Source organism: Gymnoscopelus braueri, assembly GCF_963280865.1.
Source record: "Gymnoscopelus braueri genome assembly, chromosome: 16".
NCBI lineage: Eukaryota > Metazoa > Chordata > Actinopteri > Myctophiformes > Myctophidae > Gymnoscopelus > Gymnoscopelus braueri.
Window position 1 is genome coordinate 4,977,548 of NC_137616.1, and position 19,768 is coordinate 4,997,315.

Below are 19,768 nucleotides of genomic sequence, written 5' to 3' on the forward strand. Positions count from 1 at the left end.
GATGATGATGGATGTGGTGGAGGAGGATGATGCCGGCCCCCGGGCGGTGGAGAGCGGCGAGGGCGAGACGATCAGCGCGGCGGCAGGAAGGAGAAGAGATCCGAGTCGGTGGAAAGGCTGCTGGTGGCGACGCGAGGTTAGATGCGAAGCAGCCGGAGGGACGCTCCTTCATGTCGGTATTATTATTATTAGTATTATCACTGACAGACTACAGCGGTACTGCAGGCATGTTGGTTGTGAACGATCGAAAAGCTATAAAAAAAATCAATGGACTAAAATATGAATAATAATGGCCATATTCTACCTACTCATTAAATCATGGGCCAGGCTTCCTCATGTAGTCTCACTCTCTCATAGCATGCTGTCTAGTCTACTATATCGCTAACTCTCAGGCAACGAGGCTTTTGTGTGAGATATCTCTCCCTCCTCCTCTCCCTCTCTCTCTCTAGTCTCACACTCTCTCTCTCTCTCTCTTCTGTAGCTCTCTCTTCTGTAGCTCTCTCTCTCTCTCTCTCTCTCTCTCTCTCTCTCTCTCTCTCATGCTTCCCTCTAGCCATGGATACACGACGGTCGTCTGTCACGACCGTCATGGATGAACTTCAACCTGGTGTTTGCACTTTATCCATTTACGGCCCGTACATCTACATAAACGTTCAGATTTCAAGTGCTTACCCCATGGCCACGGATGTTACAATTATGTACGGCTCCTCAAAAGTACCCGTATCTTCTGTATTGTTCATTAAAAAGCGTTTTAATCCGATTGGTGGCCATTTTCTCATAGAGTTAGAAGGTATCAGGGTGCAATACACCTCCCAACTGATAGGGTCGCGTGGTTGAAAGCATACGGAGAAAATACGGAGAAAATGGCCACCGACCGGATTAAAATGTTTTTTATTGAACAATACAGAACATATGGGTACATCTGAGGGGCCGAACAGAATTGTGACATCCGTGGCCATGGGGTAAAGCATATATAAATTTGAAATCTGAACGTTTATGTGATGTATGGGCCGTAAATGGAGAAAGTTTAAACACAAGGTTGAAGTTCATCCATGACTGTCATGATGTGAGTCATGTTTCAGGGCTAGTTCCCTCCTCTTCTCTCTCTCTCGCTCGCTCTCTCTCTCTCTCTCTTCCTAGTACAGGCAGAGCCTTCCGACGATGACACGACCAATAGCAATGCAGAAACGGAGAGGGTTGTACCATTTCCAGTACACGCCGTGTGTCATGTTGTGTGTGTGTGTGTGTGAGAGAGAGAGAGAGAGAGAGAGAGAGAGAGAGAGAGAGAGAGAGAGAGAGAGAGAGAGAGAGACGCACGCACACACACACACACACACACACACACACACACACACACACACACACACACACACACACACACACACACACACACACACACACACACACACACACACACACACACACACACACACACACACTCAGAGAGACAGACATAGATAGATAGCGAGGGCATGAGGGATGATGTGTAGGAAAGGATGATGCAACAGGCCACACATGTTTGTGAACATATGTGTAGACCATATGATATACAGTAATAGTGTAAAGGCCTTTATCCTGCAATATTACTGTCACTTCATAGTTTTACAGCTACATTATAGATATGATCTTAGACTTAGCCCCATTGAGTTCAAGTTTGTATGTGTTTGTATGCATGTTTGTTTGTAGGTTAGCACTGGCTCCATTAGTTAGTGCTGGTCCATATGTTCAGGCAATTATCTTCTGCTAATCCTAATTAGCTTGACCCAGTGGGACTGAACTAGGCCTATAGCCAGGCTAGTGAGGCCAATAGAATGTTTTCAAATATGTGTGTGTGTGTGTGTGTGTGTGTGTGTGTGTGTGTGTGTGTATATATATATATATATATATATATATATATATATATATATATATATATATATATATATATATATATAAAAGAGGACTCCTGCACATCCAAAAAACCCTGTAGGAGGTGCAAGTCTAGTCAGCAGGCATATAAACTGTAAATAGAGGATAGACCTTCCATAAGGGACTGCACTCTCCAGAGAACAGAGATGGACAACTTACTACTGCATTTAAGTGATTTATACAGCACCTGACGAAGCTCACGGCGAAACGCATCGTGCTATATATGTAAATCACTTAAATGCAGTAGTAAGTTCCAGTAGTAAGTAGAAGGTCCAACGTTTTTTACAGTGTGTGTGTGTGTGTGTGTGTGTGTGTGTGTGTGTATGTATGTGTGTGTATATATATATATATATATATATATATATATATATATATATATATATATATATATATATACACACACACACATTTAAAAGATCCATGTTATTACTATGTTATTACCCATATACTTGACTGTACAGACTGTAGACTGTACATTAGGCTAAATACTGTAAATGTTAAAATGACTGATCATATTTTATATCTATCTATCCATCCATCTATCTCTGTCTACCTACCTACCTACCTTCATACCCATACCTACCTACCTTTTAGGCCTATTTCAATGTGTAAAGAATAGTGAATCATGACAGTGACTATAAACAGCAGCTGTATTTTAAATACATGTGAAATCCCACTGTGGTTGTGCTGGTGACCGGTCACATGTCTCTGGGTGATCTGGTGACACGGCACTTCCTCAGGTTTCCTGTACTGTACCCATGGAAACGAAGTGGACATCAAAGCACTCTTCAGGACACTGTGACAATCCTACACAGTCAGTGTCACACAAAGCTTTTGGATACAACTAACATAAACAACCAAAAATAACCACACAAATAGTTGGGATCGTCATGTCCAAATCTAACGAGCAAGCCGCCGTCTGTGAGATGAACCTGCACAGGGAGACGTGGTGCCAGGTGGAGACCGACAGCAGAGCGTTCCTGGAGAGAAGGGAGATGAGACATTTCCGGTGCCACCTCCGGAACAGCTCCCAGAAGACTGTCGCACCACAACCCAGGTCAGCCTGGACGGAGAAGCCGGTCACCAAGAAGCACGTGGAGAGGAAACACTATGAAGAGAGCTGTAAGAACCTTCTTTCTTAACCCAGTGGTAACTGTCAAAATGTATTTGGTCACGACCCCCCCCCCCCCCATCTGAAAATGTTTTGTGCCAGGGACCCCCAGGAGAGAAGACTTGTGTTAAAAAAAAAATAAAAACTATTCAAAATGTTCTAATTATTTTTCCAAATATTTTTGAATAGCCAACATATGAACGGATAAAGTGGTTAAAATGATCATGATGCTATGTTAACCCATTTAGGGCGGGAACCCCTATTTGTAACTATACCTTTTAAGACGGGAACCCCTTTTTGGGGTTCTTGTTGCTATGTACAGTATATATATATTTTTGTACGTTTTTCAGAAAACTTAGGTCAGGATTTAGAAGGCGTTTTTAGAATCGGCCTCAGGTCTAAAATGGGTTAAGCGGGGCGGCAGTGAATGACACCTCCCCTTGTGGTCTCCTGATAGATCGTGTTTTCAGGCCAATTTTTGAAAGAAACCAGTGATCTTTTGATGGATGGTGTGTCAGGGCATTCCGCATTTTTGTGGCAGAGCAGTAGAATGAGAACTTTCCCATGTTTGTTCTAAATGTGAGTGGTACCAAATCATGCAGTCACTTCCTCTGGTGTTGTGGCTGTGGGTGTCACTCACTTTGGAGAAGTAGTTAGACAGGTATGAGGTATTGAGGACACTGCTTCTTTGATACCCATCTTAAATACCAATCCAATTTGTATTTGTTTAACCCTGTCTATTGGTTTAACCCTGACTCTTACTATTCTCTCTTTCAGACAATCACAGAGCCCACCTGGTCTAGACTCTCACAGACCATGGGATCCCATTCATCAGACAAAACTCACCTCAAACACAATTTGTTTGAGGTGAGTGATTTATATGAAGACAACATACTTGAAATTCCTGTATTTAAAAAAGAATTTACTAATTTACAACATGAAAGCAATACAATAAGAAAACAATGCCATTGTGACAGAGCAGCCTAGACAGACACATTTCCTAAAGTTCAGCAGTACACATTCATTGTATGTTATGCTGTGTATGTACGCTTAAAACGTTTAGATTCTCAGTCCCACAGAAAGTGCACAGCATTCTGCTGTGACTGGAATTCTAATATGCTTTTGCTTATCTGCACAGATGCTGTTATGGGGAAGCTGCCTTGAAGCATAACTGTGTAGTGTGGGGTGTGGTGTGGTGCCCGAAGAGCTGATTAATACACAGGGAGCATCTTGGGTGGATTGCTATTGCACTGGGGTTGGTTGATTAGATGGCCACGGGTGGAGTATGAGTAGACTATATAAAGGGAACAGCTCAGATAAGTATGGGCTGTCATGGGTAGAGGCTGACACCTTACCACTCTGTTAAAAAGTTATGTTGTTTGAGTTTTGAGTTGCCTTTTCTTTAATTGTAGTTTCACCTATGTTATCCAGGCCTGGAACAAAATAACAAATTTTCCTGCAAGCCTGCCGCCTGGTCCATTTCTGAAATTTTTAAGGGTTTTCACTGACTTTAAAAGGTAGGGTAAGTGATTTTCTTTGGTTAAAATAAGTGTTAAATAGCTCTATATTCTGATAGTACTCATTGCTTTAGAGTGTTTGTTCAAAAGGAGTCTCCTCTTTATAAAACAAATGCATTTTCGTTTCAGTTTCATTTCCAATTTTATCCAATCAGGATATAGATTAAACAAGTGAAATTGTTAGTGATGACACTAAGAAATGAGCAGACAAAATTGGAACTGGAACACTATAAAAATGAAGCTTAAAAATTGGTACTTTCTCCTGATTGGCTGAGATTTTGACACCTACCGGAAAATGTATTTTCTGTTTATTGAAGAGCTGGAGAGACGGGGAGACTCCTGTTACCGAACAAACACTCTATAGCAATGATTACTATCAGAATATAGTGCTTTAACCTTTTAACAAAATACTTTGTTTTAACCAAAAAATATCACTTACCCTACCTTTAAGCCGATCTACAATCCCACTTGGTAACAGTTATTCTTCACCATCAGTTCATTCATCCATGTGTTTCCCCATCAAGTCTCAATCTCACGGGCATCTAGTACAGATGCTCCCTGCGCGTCTCCCCCTAGGGAGGCAGGTCCTCTGGGCATGGGCACGTGGGCCCTGGGGCAGACCAAGGAACATCTAGTACAGATGCTCCCTGGAAGTCTCCCTAGGTAGGGAGGTCCTCTGGGCACGTGGCCCTGGGGCAGACCAAGGACCAGATGGGGGGGTGGATTATATCTCCAAGAACGCCTCGGTATCCCCCAAGGTTCAAGGTTGTTCTTTATTGTTACATCTCGTGTACAGGTACATAAGAGTAAAACTTATTTTGGTTTGGCTTCCTTCAGACAATGCAGCAGCATCAGCAGAACAACAGAATAATGATAGAAATCGTAAAAAGATTTACAGAAAACAGTGCAAAAAATAGCAAAAAGAGAATAAAATAGAGCATCATCAAATGTGCATAAAATACTTGGCATATTGTGTACACCAACAGCATTTTTTCCCAGTAGCTGCCACCTAACTTTGTGTAAACAACGGTCAAGTAATGGAAGGATGGATGTGTGTGTGTGTTACTGTGTCTGTATGTTAATATTAATAAAGTGCGATTGTGTTACATTTTCCTAGCCTTGGGGAACAGTCTGTATGCATTGTTTGTGGTGGCCTGTTGAACGGTTTGGGACGACACGCCCTTGACGTCAGCAATGTACTGGCACGACATGAAGATGTTCCGGGGTTCGTTCCTCACCTAGGGAACAGGTCAAACAGGAAACAGATACTATTAGATCAATAGCTGCCATTTAAAGAAGAACACCTTCATCCAATGCGCAGCACAGTAACATAATGTCCAATCCAAGCAGGATTATCCACTTAAAACCTAATTTATACTTGAAAATGTTTTTAAAAATGTAGAACATTCTTGAGTTTCTTTTCTTTCTTTGTTTTAACATTTTCACCTACGTATAAAGACATGCCACATGCCTAAAATACATTAGATTGACATGTTCTCCCCGTGTCTCTCAGGGTAGTTAATACCCTAACAAAAACATGCAGTAATCCTGGTCGCTATACCGCCTCCCCCATGACAGCCGGGGTGCCTGATGGAGGGGAAAGGAACTGGTTGGAATAACGTGTTACTTCAACGCACTACGTCCTACCAGGGAAACTCCCCCGTCAGGTGATAAGAAGGTCAGTTGGCTCTCATGCATTGAAGGAGGCATGAGCTCGGCCCTGGCCTCCCTAGGCTGGTGAGGGGAGTGTATAGCCTAGGATCACTTAGAAAATTGGCACCGGGTGAAAAAATAAGGGTTACAAAATCGCGGGATAAAAATGTAGAGATACATTAGATTGGATGATATGAAAATCAACATGCAGAAACTGACTGCATTTTGTTTAAGTCAATTAAGTTATTGTTTGTGTTTTGATGCATTTCAAAGCCGGATTGATTTGACAAGCCTATAGCCTGGAGGAAAGATTGATTTACTAACCAATATCAAACGACCAGCTTTAAAACCATGCAGCTAAATCGGTTAATTATTCCAAAATCTAACATGATTCAGTATGCTTTAGAAAATGGTCTGCAGAAATGTCAAGTGCATAGTGAGTGGCATAGTGAATTGGTTCAACATGCCAGACTCAGACAGCCAGTATTGCCCTGATAAAATAGTATCTACCGTGTCTTCTAAAGCTATGGTCAAGTCAAGCAAGCAAGTCAAGGACCCCCAAATTGATATGTATTTGGCCACAGACCCCCATCTGAAAATGTTTTGTGCCAGGGACCCCCAGAAGAGAAGATTTATGTTGAAAACATAACATTTTTTATATTTTCCAAGTATGTTCAAAAATAGCAGATGTACAAGCTCGCAGCTTGAGCTTGTAGATCTGCTAATTCTGAACAGCCAATGTATAAATGGATAAAGTGGTTAAAATGATTGTGATGCTATATTAACAGATTTAGCTGGGGACCTCCCCAAGGACCCCTGGGGGTCCCCAGACCCCACTTTGAGAACCACTGCAGTATACAGTAGAACAGTACAATATAATATTCTACTGTAATCTATTATGTGATATGGTTTATAATAATGATAAAAGACTTGCCTGCTTGTCAGGTCCCAGTGCAGGAGAGTCCGTTTCCAGGCAAATGTGTTCCAATGGAATCTGCTTGATCAGCTTGGCTCTCTGACATGATGGTAATAATCACAATCAGTAATTAGATTGATTGTAATCCCCAAACTAGTTCTGAGCGATATGGACAAACTTAAATATCATTATATTTTTGACCAAATGCCTCAATATTGATATTGTGACAATATCATTATTTTTCTCCAAATGTTTTCAAAAATAGCAAAAATAGTCGATCTACAAGCTCATAAAATCATCATATCAAATATCACTGTATGGCCCCGTCCTACCTCAAACCCAATATAAAGGGAGGAGAGACATGCACATCCACACCCACATTTGGGCAGGGGCTAAGCTAAAAAATATAACATGAAAATTGAAAGAGAACGCTCGCACACTGTGGGCTCCAGTTGTAGGAATTATTTTATTGCACCCGAGTGCTGCTGTGACGTTTCAGACTGAAGTGAACACAAAGAGACACCCATGATATACAAACAACATGATGATGCATTGTGTGATCATGTTGTTTGTATATCATGGGTGTCTCTTTGTGTTCACTTCAGTCTGAGGAAAGGCGAGAGCCCCAAACCTCACACAGCAGCACTCAGGTGCAATAAAACATTTTTAAAAATCCTACAACTGGAGCCCACAGTGTGCGAGTGTCTACCTCAAACCCAATACATGTCCAGAAATCTGTCTCTTTGATACTGGTAAAGAATAACATTATACAAGGCCAGTTCAGTTCATGTCAAGCAAGCAAAAAAAAAACAGTACATGGGCAATCATAACCCTTTAAAATACTGCTTTTACACTAACTTTATTGCTGCTCTTTGGTAGGTGTCCTCAGCCAAAGAGTGACAGTCCAGTTCAGTAAGTGCAGTAAGTGCATACATATAAATGTGTACATATAAGGCTCAGGACTTTATGGTCTCTTCAAGACTTACAGAAAGAAGTCTGGGAGTTTTGTAGTAATATTGTGATATGGCAAATGTTGTCTTTTCCTAGTTTTAGTCACTTAGGCCCTATTTTAGATTTTAGTGTTATATTGTAAGCTTGTAGATCTTCTAATTTCTCAATTTCTGAAAAATGTAGAAAAATATATATTATCGTCACTACGATATAGTCGGCACAATATCGATATCGAGGTATTTGGTCAAAAATAGTCATATTTGAGTTTCTTCAGCCCTACCCACACGTATTATTCAGAGAAACATTCTCAGCAACACATACATACCTGTACCGTAAGTAAACAAATAAACACACACACACACACGCACGCACGCACACATACCTGTTGGTTGGTGCAGACAGCAGGGGGAAAGGAGAGGAAGTATCCAGCCTTCACAGCCTCCAGAGCCACTGACGGCCTCCCAGCAAAGTTATGGAGCAGAGCTCTGGTGACACCTGAGAGAACCAAGGAAATTAGACTGACACTGGAACCAATCACCACATAAATGAACTGATCTTTGTCAGTTATTTTATAGCATAAAGCACCTCATTTTATATGTCAATCTATCTGGGGCATATCATAGGCGAAAAAGCAAAAACTGTCACATATTTTTAGAAATCTTCTGCAATTTTCAATTTTGTTTTAGGACATGTCTATGTTAAAAAATTGCCGTGACGCATTGTGAGTTTGTAGATCAGCTATTTTCACTATGACAAAGTACAATATATAGGGCTTAAAGGAGAGATCCGCCCATTTTAAGTGTTATCTTTGATGTGTCGCTAATCACTCACCATCATTGAAAGGGATGTTGAGTTATTCCAGAGAGTCCCCTGTTGTCCAGTCTGACGACCCCCTCCGTGGCATAATGGGAGCCTGTGTAAGAGTGAAAACTTGTTCGTGCAGAACGAGACGACGCTGGTTGCTTGTTTCTTCCACAGACGCCAGGTTCTGTGGAAGAAACAAGCAACCAGCGTCGTCTCGTTCTGCACGAACAATAGCTCGTGCGCGACTTTCAGGGCATGTTTGAGTATCATGAGACTCCACGATGAGCAGTAGTAGAGAAAAAACTAACTTTGCATCGGTTATAATAGACAATTTTCACTCTTACACGGACGGGCTCCCATTATGCCACGGAGGGGGTCGTCAGACTGGACGACAGGGGACTCTCTGGAATAACTCAACGTCCCTTTCAATGTTGGTGAGTGATTAGCGACACATCAAAGATAACACTTAAAGGAGGATCTCTCCTTTAAGTGGTTAATATTAATCTATGCATCCAGTCGTCTTTATCCAACCAACCAACCATGACCTATAAAGATCGATTTTGAGGCCTGGACCCAAATTCATCTCCATGATAAACCCCATGCAGAGTACAAACAGGTATGATACACGCTTACAATCTTGCCATGCTCTCAGCTTCTAACGAAGCTCTCCAAGAGAACAACTGAACGATGATCGTATTCACACCTGGCCATACTGTACGCACCTTGTTCTATCATGGTTGCTATGGTGACCTGAGCAGCAGATCTTGAGTGGACGTTCCTGTGCATTGGGGGCAGGAGACAAGGAGTCATCATCACCATCATCGTTATCATATTCATAATATTCATCATCATGGATTAAAGCAAAAATGTAAGTCCTAATGTGCGATTTGTGAAACAGTATGAAAAGGAGCCCCCCCCTCCCACACTAGCATGGTTTCCTAAATAATTAACACAATATGTAAAATTATGATGTTTTAGTAATACAGTTCCTGCTGTTCTACATACTGCCAACCAGGTGAAGAAATCACAGATTGAGGCTTTAATCTTTGCTTTTATATGAAATATCCGAGACTATTAAGATTTATGGAAGATACTTCTGAACATATTGCTAGTTTGAACACTTCAAATGCGTTGCGAGGCGTTGTGAGCTTGTAGATCGGCTACTTTCACAATATTTATCTGTGGTCAAACAAAATGTGATACCTCAACTCCTACAATTCCAAGTGCTTGTCAGGGTGGGGGGTCCCCAGTTCAAATACGATTATTTTGGCGGGTCCCCAGTTAAAATATGATTATTTTGGGGGGTCCCCAGTTAGAAAAAAAAGAAAAGTCTTGAGAACCACTGCAGTAGACAGCCTTTCAATTTCGGAAGACCAGTTTAGCAACTTTTAGCTATTGCAATTGTGTCTTGGACCAGTGCCCTAAAGTTCCTCTGAGCTGGGAACGACTTGTTCCTTAACTCAGAGACTGAGCCAGAATCCCTGTACTCGCACTGAACAATCTTATAGAGAACATACACAGAAATGGCTCGGAGACACCTAGACTTCACATTTAGTGGAAATGGGGCAGTGCATGGGCCGTAGAATATACGCTATAAATATCACTCTCTATATATACGTTCAGCATACAGTTACACTGTGTAATCACCGTGTAATCGCGGTTGGCACTCATATGGCTGAAGATGTATTTTGATGTATTAACCTTTATATTTATACTTGATAGGTTGAAAGCTGTGCACACACATGATCTTTTACAGTGAAGCCCTCATGGCCCCAACATGCATGTCTTTTTTTTGGTGTGGGAGTAAACTGATGTTCAACCCATTAAAACCGGGAAAGCATCTGTGTCATTTTAGATTTTAGCTATATATACTGTATATATAGCAACATAAGTTCTTCAGAAAACTATTTTTGCCAGACCCAGGGGGTCGGCCTACAGGAGGCTTTGTCGGTCGGTCTGTCGGTCGGTCGGTATGTCCCCCTTTTCCTACCCAGCCATTCAGATTTCAACCACTAGGGGTCTGGCAGAACCAGGTCTCCTGGTCTTGTTAGAACAGTGGTTTAGAACAGTCTAATAATATTTCATATTGCTACTGATTGCTCAAACTGATTCCTCACACGGGCAGGTCCAGCTCCTTGGCGATCTGGAGCTGTTGGATGAAGACAGCCATCTGGTCTTCTCTGTCCTGGGCAGTAGGTGCACACCATGGAGTGAAATCCAGCCCTATCTGGAACCATGGGAGACACAGAACAAAAGGACACTCCTTACAAATATATGAAACCAAAGGGAATGGTTTATTTGATGGTTTTGTAACCACCCACAACATGTTACACAGATACATGCACAGATACTGTTTGGGTGGAGGCTATAGGGAGTCTAATGTGGTTTTACACTACTAACCCTATATTTAATCACATTTAATCACACACACTCGCTCATTCACTTGCTCACTCACTCACTCACTCGCTCACTCACATTCCTATGCGAAACATGGAACCCAGTCACCCAGACATAATCCTATGTATCCAGAGAGAGACCTGTGTTTCATGTTAATCCCCCCTCTCTGCCCTCAGTTTCCTATCACCCTACGATCCTATCTGAATAAAAGGAAAAACCTCACAAATATTTTTAAATAACAATAATTAGGGTTAGGGACCAGGCTGGTTGACTTTAGCTCTTTAATGCCCGTCTCAACCTTCACACACAATCTGCTCTGACAAATACACACACATTCCACAGCAGAGAAAGCATCTAGACTGATTAGAGCAGGGGTCTTCAACAGGGGGTCCGGGACCCCTAGGGGGTCCTCAGAGTTACTACAGGGGGGCCGGCAAATCTTTGTGTGATTAGATACGATTTTTTTAAATATACCTTGACCTAGAACTTTAGCCAAAAATAGCCGATCTACAAGCTCACAACGCCTCGCGCTGCGAGGCGTTGTGAGCTTGTAGATCGGCTATTTTTGGCAATCTGAAACACAATTTTATACAATATAGTGGGGGTCCCTGCTTCATCTCTCTCTCAGCTAGGGGGTCCTTGGCCTGAAAACGTTGAAGACCCCTGGATTAGAGGATAAGTGTGCACATGTATAAAAGAGAGAACGAGTGAGAGACAAAGAGAGAGGGAGAGAGAGAGAGAGGGTATGGGTGTGCAATGTGCATTCATATACTTGATAAGACAGTCTCTAGATGGTTCTATGTCATTAGAGAAGGAATTGTGTGTGTGAGAGGGGAATGGGGATGTGTTTATGGGACAGTCTGTGAAGGAAATAGTATCGATGCAGCCGGTGTGCCTGAGAAATTATGTGTGAGAGATTTAAGAAGTTACATGACAAGGGCTAAAAGATTAGGAGGCCAGACAGACTTTTAACAAGTTTAATCCTCTTGATGCTCAAAAATGATCATCACAGTCTTGTGCTGTTTCACTAATGCGGTCGGGCCGTGTGTGTGTGTGTGTGTGTGTGTGTGTGTGTGTGTGTGTGTGTGTGTGTGTGTGTGTGTGTGTGTGTGTGTGTGTGTGTGTGTGTGTGTGTGTGTGTGCGTGCGTGCGTGCGTGCGTGCGTGCGTGCGTGCGTGCGTGCGTGCGTGCGTGCGTGCGTGCGTGCGTGCGTGCGTGCGTGCGTGCGTGCGTGCGTGCGTGCGTGCGTGCGTGCGTGCGTGCGTGCGTGCGTGCGTGCGTGCGTGCGTGCGTGCGTGCGTGCGTGCGTGCGTGCGTGCGTGCGTGCGTGCGTGCGTGCGTGCGTGCGTGCGTGCGTGCGTGCGTGCGTGCGTAAGTGTAACTGTTATCACTAAAGGCCCATAGTCCCATACCATACTGGTGTTTGTTGACATTTTCCAAAGCATATACTGCACCATGGTTTGTTTGATTTTCCATTCATTTCAGTACAGTATATGAAAATCAACATACAGAGACTTGAAACCTTCTCGAGATAAGTAATCCAACAGTAAACTTTATGACGTTTTAAGGCACTTATGGTCTACAACACTGAGTCAATAGCTGTGTCCCAATTCAGGGGCTGCACACTTCCAAGCCTGCAGCCCATGTAGGCAACTATTCAGGAAAGTTTGGTAACCCTTTAATGAAGAAAAGTAAAGTAATGGGAAGTAATGGGGAAACCAAACTACAATTAATCATATAAATCGATGAAATTGATTATTTAAAAAATATATATATATATAGAATAACAGATGTTGGGGTCAAATTTCAAATTTGTTCCCTTTTTTCTTGACATTATAGGTGATAGCAAATAGCAACAAAATAGCAGAAATAGCAATGTTACACATTGTGTACTTGTAGATCAGCTATGTTCACTATTTCTGCGTGACACTGTTGTTCAAAGTGTGAAACAGGGCATTAATTTGTTGATATAAAAACTAAATGTAAATATTAAGAAAATAACCAATAGCTGTAGCCCTACAAAGCTGTGAACAGACAATGACATGTATTGATGGTGGTGTGGTCTGTTGAATGTCCTTAATCTAGACAATGGAGTTGGCTTTACTCTTCTACAGATGACAATGCGGTGAAATACCTCTCCCCTCCTACTCTGTAACAATCAGCAGAAGATAGAGCAACTGTGTGTGTGTGTGTGTGTGTGTGTGTGTGTGTGTGTGTGTGTGTGTGTGTGTGTGTGTGTGTGTGTGTGTGTGTGTGTGTGTTACTGCCTACCTCTCCGACAGCAACTAGACGATCTCTGTGTTTGTAGAAGAGTGGCAGTGCAGACTCCAGATCCTGGGGAGAGACAACACGTTTACTTGGCATATTGTTTTGTCTTTGCTTTTGAACACAAATCACAATGCGAATCACAGGACATTTCTGAATGTGTAGTTCAATAAAATGAAGTTCAGTTTATGTGTGTATTTTATATTTACCTGTTCATTAATCAAAGTTAATTCCCTTTAAAAAAAAATACATAATACATAAATTATAATTATATAATTAATATACTATAATATAATTATAGCAAAGCTGCACTATGTAACTTTCCTCTTCTACCCCGGATTTGAACCAGTTTTCCTGCGCAAGTACTGTCATTTTTACCATTGAGCTACTAGAGCCTGCCTGCTTTAGTGCTTGCTCAGGGGATAAATTGAATCTTGACCATCAGGTCAAAATTCGTGTCAGATCCTGTGTCTAGGTGAGACATGACCTTTAACACAATCTAAATGTCTCAATAGAAGAGAAGGGAGACAAAATACAACCACCTCAATTGTATACGTTATATTGTATTAACATACTCTACCATACAGATTGGACAAAATTTCATTCATTCCTACCTCTAGAAAAAAATCACATACATACTTAAGGACAAACAAGAGATGTTTCAGGAGGTGTGGGGTCGTTTTATACAGTATATGGAAAACAATAATCTGCCGCATTTAATGGAAGAATCTGGAGAGTAGTGCCGATGCCAATGTATGTTTTTCTTTTGTTTTTGTTTTTTCATTGATTGTCTTGTATGATTTGATGTAATTGTCCATTTTTGTTTTCTGTTGTTTGTAATATAATGTTGAAATATTTTGTGAAAAGAAAGGAAAAATAAATAAACATAAAAAAAAATCATTCATTAAAAAAAAGTTACATAAATGTTACTTAAATGTTCTAAAAGAAAACGGTTTTCAAATTGATTTTACGTCAAAACATCGGTAATAATCAGTGGTCTAGGTCTAGGACTCTCCTAATACGTGATCAGCATCGAACCAAACAATCAGGCATTGATCAGGCTGTAATGTTTTCACACCACAAGTAAGTAGGAACCCTGCATGTGTAGAACTAATGTTTTCTCTATCTGGGACACCACTGAGCAAAGAGAGATGTCATTACCTCTCTCTTTAGTTTCCCAGAAGAAGTGAAGTGAAAACAAACAGCTGCTGAGCAGAAAGGTGAGAGGATGTTTAAATAATGTACCTCTGGCTTCACGCTGCGCTGCTCTGGGCTCCCACAGGCCTGCAGGGGATGGAGGCCCAGGCATGGTGCCACCAGACCTGGGTACCTACAGTATGTGAATGATGGGTGGAGGAGGTTATCAGGTTATCAATATGTCTGTAGACGGACACATGTGTCCGTGGCAAGACTTGGCCATGTCTGTGCCAAATGTTTGATTTTGTTTTTACACACCATTATAATATTCTTATTTTGATCATAACACCCAATTACTGAAGGTCAGTCTCCAGGTTTTCTTTAGAATATGTATGACACTGATTTACTATGACACTATATATTGTATGGCGCATTACCTAATGAGTCCACTGGTGCAGTGGTTCTCAAACATTTTATTTTCAAGGACCCCCATAACTCTGAGTGTGTGCAAATGAAACCATTCCATTTGTACATACTCAGAGTTACAGACCTGTAGTGGTCATTTAGGGCTAGCTCTTGATGTGTTTGTCTATGTTGTATGTCCATGGCAAAAATAGAATTTTGTCAAAACTGTCCACCACAAGCCAGCATGGCGATGATCCCTGGGGTTAAAGCAAAATAAAATCTCACGACTGAAAATGTTTGTATGACCAAGTCCTAATTTGTGATTTGTGAGACAGTTTTATACATTTTTAAGGTGGATATTTCATCTTTTAACATCTTTCGACTGCCAATACCACGGGAAGCCAAAAGAAAACCCAGCAATATGCTAGTGTTATGATTGATGCAGAGTTCCCAGTTCCCCAAAACAGCATGTGTGTGATTCTTATGTATTATGTTATTATAAGTGGGTGTGGCGGCAGACTAGAGGTATTGAAACAGCGCGTCTGTGATGATTGGAATGTCTCCTATTATTGGAATGTCAGTATACCAGCAGGGAGAAACATGGCTGAATGATAAACACTCTCCCTTCTCCCAGCGAAGTACTCACCTGTTTTTTTTACAAGCAAAAGTATCAATACCCTATTGTAGAAATAGACACTTGTTAAAAGTATAAGTTCGGTAATTTACTTGAGTATAAGTACAAAAGTATTGGCATCAAAATGTACTTAAAGTACCAAAAGTAAAAGTACTCATTAAGCAGAAGGTCCCATTTCACAAGTTTTCAAATGTATAAAATGTATTAAAAATCCTTTGAAAATAGCAGATCTACAAGCTCACAACGCGTCACTTTGTGGCGCGTTGTAAGCTTGTAGATAGGCTATTTTCAAATTGCAAAAGTATATAGGTCTGAAGTGGTTTTGTAATAATAATCAAAATCTACAAAGTAACTAGTAACTTAAGTTTTCAAATAATTGTAGTGGAGTACACGTACAATATTTGCCTCTGAGATGTAGTGGAGTAGAAGTAAAAGTACTGAAATTTGGAAATACTCCAGTAAAGTAAAGAAATACCTCAAAATTGTACCACAGTACTTGAGTAAATGTACTTTGAGTTGTGGAAATTAACTTTCCACCACTGCCTTCTCCCAACAACTAACCTTTCTGTGCCTGTGAGCAAGGCACTCATCCCCAAAGTACTGTACTGAGCCGCCCAGTGGCCAATAATAGAAGTTGAATTGGACAACTCTCAAGTGTGTGCACATTTTTATGAAAGTAAAGCAAGCAAGTGCTCTAATTGGTGGGAACTTTCTGGGAAGTAACTGAAAGAAGGAACTTTTTACTTTACTTGGGTATTTCTATTTTGTGACACGTACGTTTTGTGATACGTCTACAACACTACATCTCAGAGTCAAATATTGTACTTTTTACTCCACTACAATTATTTACTAGTTACTTTGCCGATTTAGATTATGAATACAAAGCATACCGTACATTAACTGACAAATTATGAAGTATTAGTATAGGTTAATCTACTCAGCAACACATTAAAGTAAAACCAGCTGCAACATTAAAGTGATTTAATGCATTAAAGTCATTACTAATAATAATAATATGACTTTTACGATTGATACTGCAAGTATATTTTTTAACAATACTTTTACTCAAGTAAAGTTTTGAACGCAGGACTTTTACTTGTAACAGTATTTCTACATTGTCGTATTGCAACTTTTATAACAGCAATATGTAACCTTTTAACAACTATGTAGCATATTATGTCCCACAAAATTATAAAGTTACATGTTTAAGCAATGGCATCCTTCCATAAATGTATAGACTCAGGGGGGGTCCCTGCTAGGGGGCTTGACTGCATTACTATGTATAGGGGAGACATTGATGAGTTTCATCCTGGCATTTGCCAAGGCACCAAGGCAGAACTGCCAGTCAAAGTGAAGACTGGCCAATCACAGCGCGTCCTCGCCGGACATGCTTGCAGAGAATCTTGGGTAATAATGGCTGCCATGTTATTTGTGTCCAAAGTGGCCACTGATACCCCAAACTACATAGTGCTGCTTTAAGTAAGAAATCTGGGGACTTCTTCCACCACTGAGTGCTCTCTAATAAATAAATAAATGCATCAAATAAAAGGTGAGAAATGACAGACTGCTCAGAAAGGTGTTGCTGATATAGACTGTCACTCGGTGGACGTTAGGGGCCTTGTAAGCGTGTGTCTTGGTATTGAGTACGAGACAGCAGGTGCAGACTGTTGTGTTCCACAGCAGCAAGGTCAATCCATGTTGTAACCATGTGTCCTTGAGGAACAGCCTGAACTCTTCACTTCTCACTCAGTGTTCTAGATAAGAGAGGTAGAAGAGGAAGCAACAGCACAAAGACATCTACTGTGAATGAACGGTACCGACCTGTCACTGAGCTGGAGGACTCTTTCGAACTCACCCACCTCTTCTGTCACCGCAACCAGGGTCTGCACCCCAGCCTACACACACACACACACACACACACACACACACACACACACACACACACACACACACACACACACACACACACACACACACACACACACACACACACACACACACACACACACACACACACACACACACACACACACACACACACACACACACACACACACACACACAGAAGACATTTGTCTTCTAAATTTATCAGCCTCAGGTCTTAAAGGGATAGTTCACCCCAACAAATTATTTGATGACCAGCGGACCGGTAGGCAGTGGTTCCGGTTAGAGACACAAAGGAGACTCTTGACTCTTCTTCGTCTCCTACCGGAACCGCTGCCGGTTATCAAATTATCGGCTTAGGAATGCGACAAAGCCTAAAAAATATCCATGAATTCAAGTCTCCATGGGGTGACCAATGGATAGAAATAATAATCATGTTGGGGGTGAATTATCCCTTTAATGATTTAAAACACCAGAGGATGTAACTCCAGTATACACGAATCCACGGAGCGCTGCCCTGGGCGCAGCCATTGCTGCGGTGTCAACGCTCCGCGGACGCAACACCGCAGCAATGGCCGCTTACAGGCAGCTACAGGCAGCGCGTCTGTGGATTCGTCTATAGGGCAGACTCCTTCCTGAGCCTCCAGAACAACAGATCAACACTGACCTCTGTGGTCCTCTGGATCACCTCCTCTAGATCCTACAGACAGAGGATTGAACAGGTTAATTCATTTGATTTATTCTGATCTGATCAAAGCATAAAGCACAAACGTTCAAACAAAATCCAATGATAAAATGTAGGAGCAGAATTAATAATAATAATACAAAATATTGTATCAATTAAAAAATAACATATACATATCTGTTATCTTATGTATCTGTTATGTTTATGCATCTGCATTATTATTATTGTATAATTGTATTTCCTTTGCTTGTTGTTCTGTGTAAAGTAGATTGAATTGCCTTGTTGTTGAAATGTGCTGTACAATTATAAACTGCCTTGCCTGCCTTGCCTATAACACATTTATTCTATAAAATAAATATCTGATATAATAAATATACATATAGGCTAAACTACAATGGATAACAACTGAGATTAAACTGCATCAGTCAAGAATAAGAAAACAACATGTGAATGACATGTTTAGGACTAGCCTTGATTACAAGTCTGGCTGCTCTTCAAAATAGTGTTTGCACGTTCTCCATTTACGGTCTGTACATCTACATAAACGTTCAAATTTCAAATATAAAGTGCCCCATGGCCACGGATGATACAATTATGTACGGGCCCTAAAAAGTACCCGTATCTTCCGTATTGTTCAATAAAAAGCATTTTAATCCGATCGGTGGCCATTTTCCTCATAGAGTTGTAATGTATCAGAGTGCAATACACCTCTCAACCGATAGGGTCACGTAGTTGAAAGCGGAGAAAATGGCCACCAATCGGATTAGAATGCTTTTTATTTAACAATACGGATTATACAGGTACTTCTGAGGGCCCGTACATAATTGTAACATCCGTGACCATGAGGTAATCACTTTATATTTGAAATCTGAACGTTTATGTAGATGTACGGACCGTAAATGGAGAAAATGCAAACACCAGGTTGAAGTTCATCCAAAACTGTCATGATGACAGATGACCGCCGTCTTGTGATTCAATGCTAGTTGAGGACAGAAGACTGATTTATACTTCGGTCATACACCGGGTGGCACACGCCGAAAATAGGCGATCTTCAAGCTCACAAGAGCTTGTAGATCTGCTATTTTCGGTATCATTATCATTCACAAACAACCTGCTATTGAAGGCTGACAGGTTTTTGTTGTCAACAACAGCTAGCTTACCTCTTCAAACTCACGGGCAGAGATGTGACAGTGACAGTCAACGAAACCATTCTCCATTTAAAACAAACTAAACAACTTGAACTTGGAGGAGGGGTAAAAAACAACAACAACTAAAACAATGTAAACTAATAAACCTTTATTGTTTTAGTTGAAGTGTTCAGCTGAGCATGTGTTAAAATAAAGTAAGCGGAACCTTTCCTCTAAAACAGCACGATAATGTCTCTTGTCGGGCACATTACGCAGGCGGACCCAGGGCGCGACATGACACGCCACGCCCACTTCCGCCACATCGTTGCCATGTCTGCTTTTTAGAAGCGATTTTGGGGAAGTTTGGGCTTGTT

General features: G+C 41.2%; 2 protein-coding genes across 3 annotated transcripts; one reads left to right on the plus strand and one right to left on the minus strand.

Annotated features, from left to right (window-relative positions):
- The first annotated feature begins 2,430 nt into the window (after positions 1–2,430).
- Positions 2,431–5,102, plus strand: spata45 (spermatogenesis associated 45). The gene is made up of 2 exons (XM_080452364.1): positions 2,431–3,030; positions 3,797–5,102. The coding sequence occupies exons 1-2, from the start codon at positions 2,799–2,801 to the stop codon at positions 3,820–3,822; spliced, it is 258 nt and encodes an 85-aa protein (XP_080308490.1). The 5' UTR covers positions 2,431–2,798; the 3' UTR covers positions 3,823–5,102.
- A 154-nt stretch (positions 5,103–5,256) lies between these two features.
- On the minus strand, positions 5,257–19,620 carry tatdn3 (TatD DNase domain containing 3). Of its 2 annotated transcripts, XM_080452358.1 has the most exons (10): positions 19,428–19,620; positions 18,250–18,282; positions 17,520–17,593; positions 14,768–14,852; positions 13,529–13,591; positions 10,978–11,087; positions 9,583–9,638; positions 8,439–8,551; positions 7,124–7,204; positions 5,257–5,774 (listed from the first exon to the last, which is right to left on the minus strand). In XM_080452358.1, exons 1-10 carry the CDS (start codon positions 19,482–19,484, stop codon positions 5,640–5,642), a joined length of 807 nt encoding a protein of 268 aa, XP_080308484.1. In that variant the 5' UTR covers positions 19,485–19,620; the 3' UTR covers positions 5,257–5,639. The 2 variants fall into 2 exon arrangements, with proteins under 2 accessions (XP_080308484.1, XP_080308485.1); XM_080452359.1 differs by lacking the exon at positions 7,124–7,204.
- Positions 19,621–19,768: the final 148 nt, after the last annotated feature.

What these genes read in the sequence shown, in the direction of transcription:
- spata45 (XM_080452364.1), top strand. Translation starts at nt 2,799, where the DNA reads ATGTCCAAATCTAACGAGCAAGCCGCCGTCTGTGAGATGAACCTGCAC. An exon ending in GAAACACTATGAAGAGAGCT is followed by an intron (nt 3,031 to 3,796) that starts GTAAGAACCTTC and finishes TCTCTCTTTCAG; the next exon opens with ACAATCACAGAGCCCACCTG.
- tatdn3 (XM_080452358.1), bottom strand. Translation starts at nt 19,484, where the DNA reads ATGGAGAATGGTTTCGTTGACTGTCACTGTCACATCTCTGCCCGTGAG. An exon ending in GTCCTCCAGCTCAGTGACAG is followed by an intron (nt 14,853 to 17,519) that starts GTCGGTACCGTT and finishes CACATACTGTAG; the next exon opens with GTACCCAGGTCTGGTGGCAC. An exon ending in GTCTAGTTGCTGTCGGAGAG is followed by an intron (nt 11,088 to 13,528) that starts GTAGGCAGTAAC and finishes CCATGGTTCCAG; the next exon opens with ATAGGGCTGGATTTCACTCC.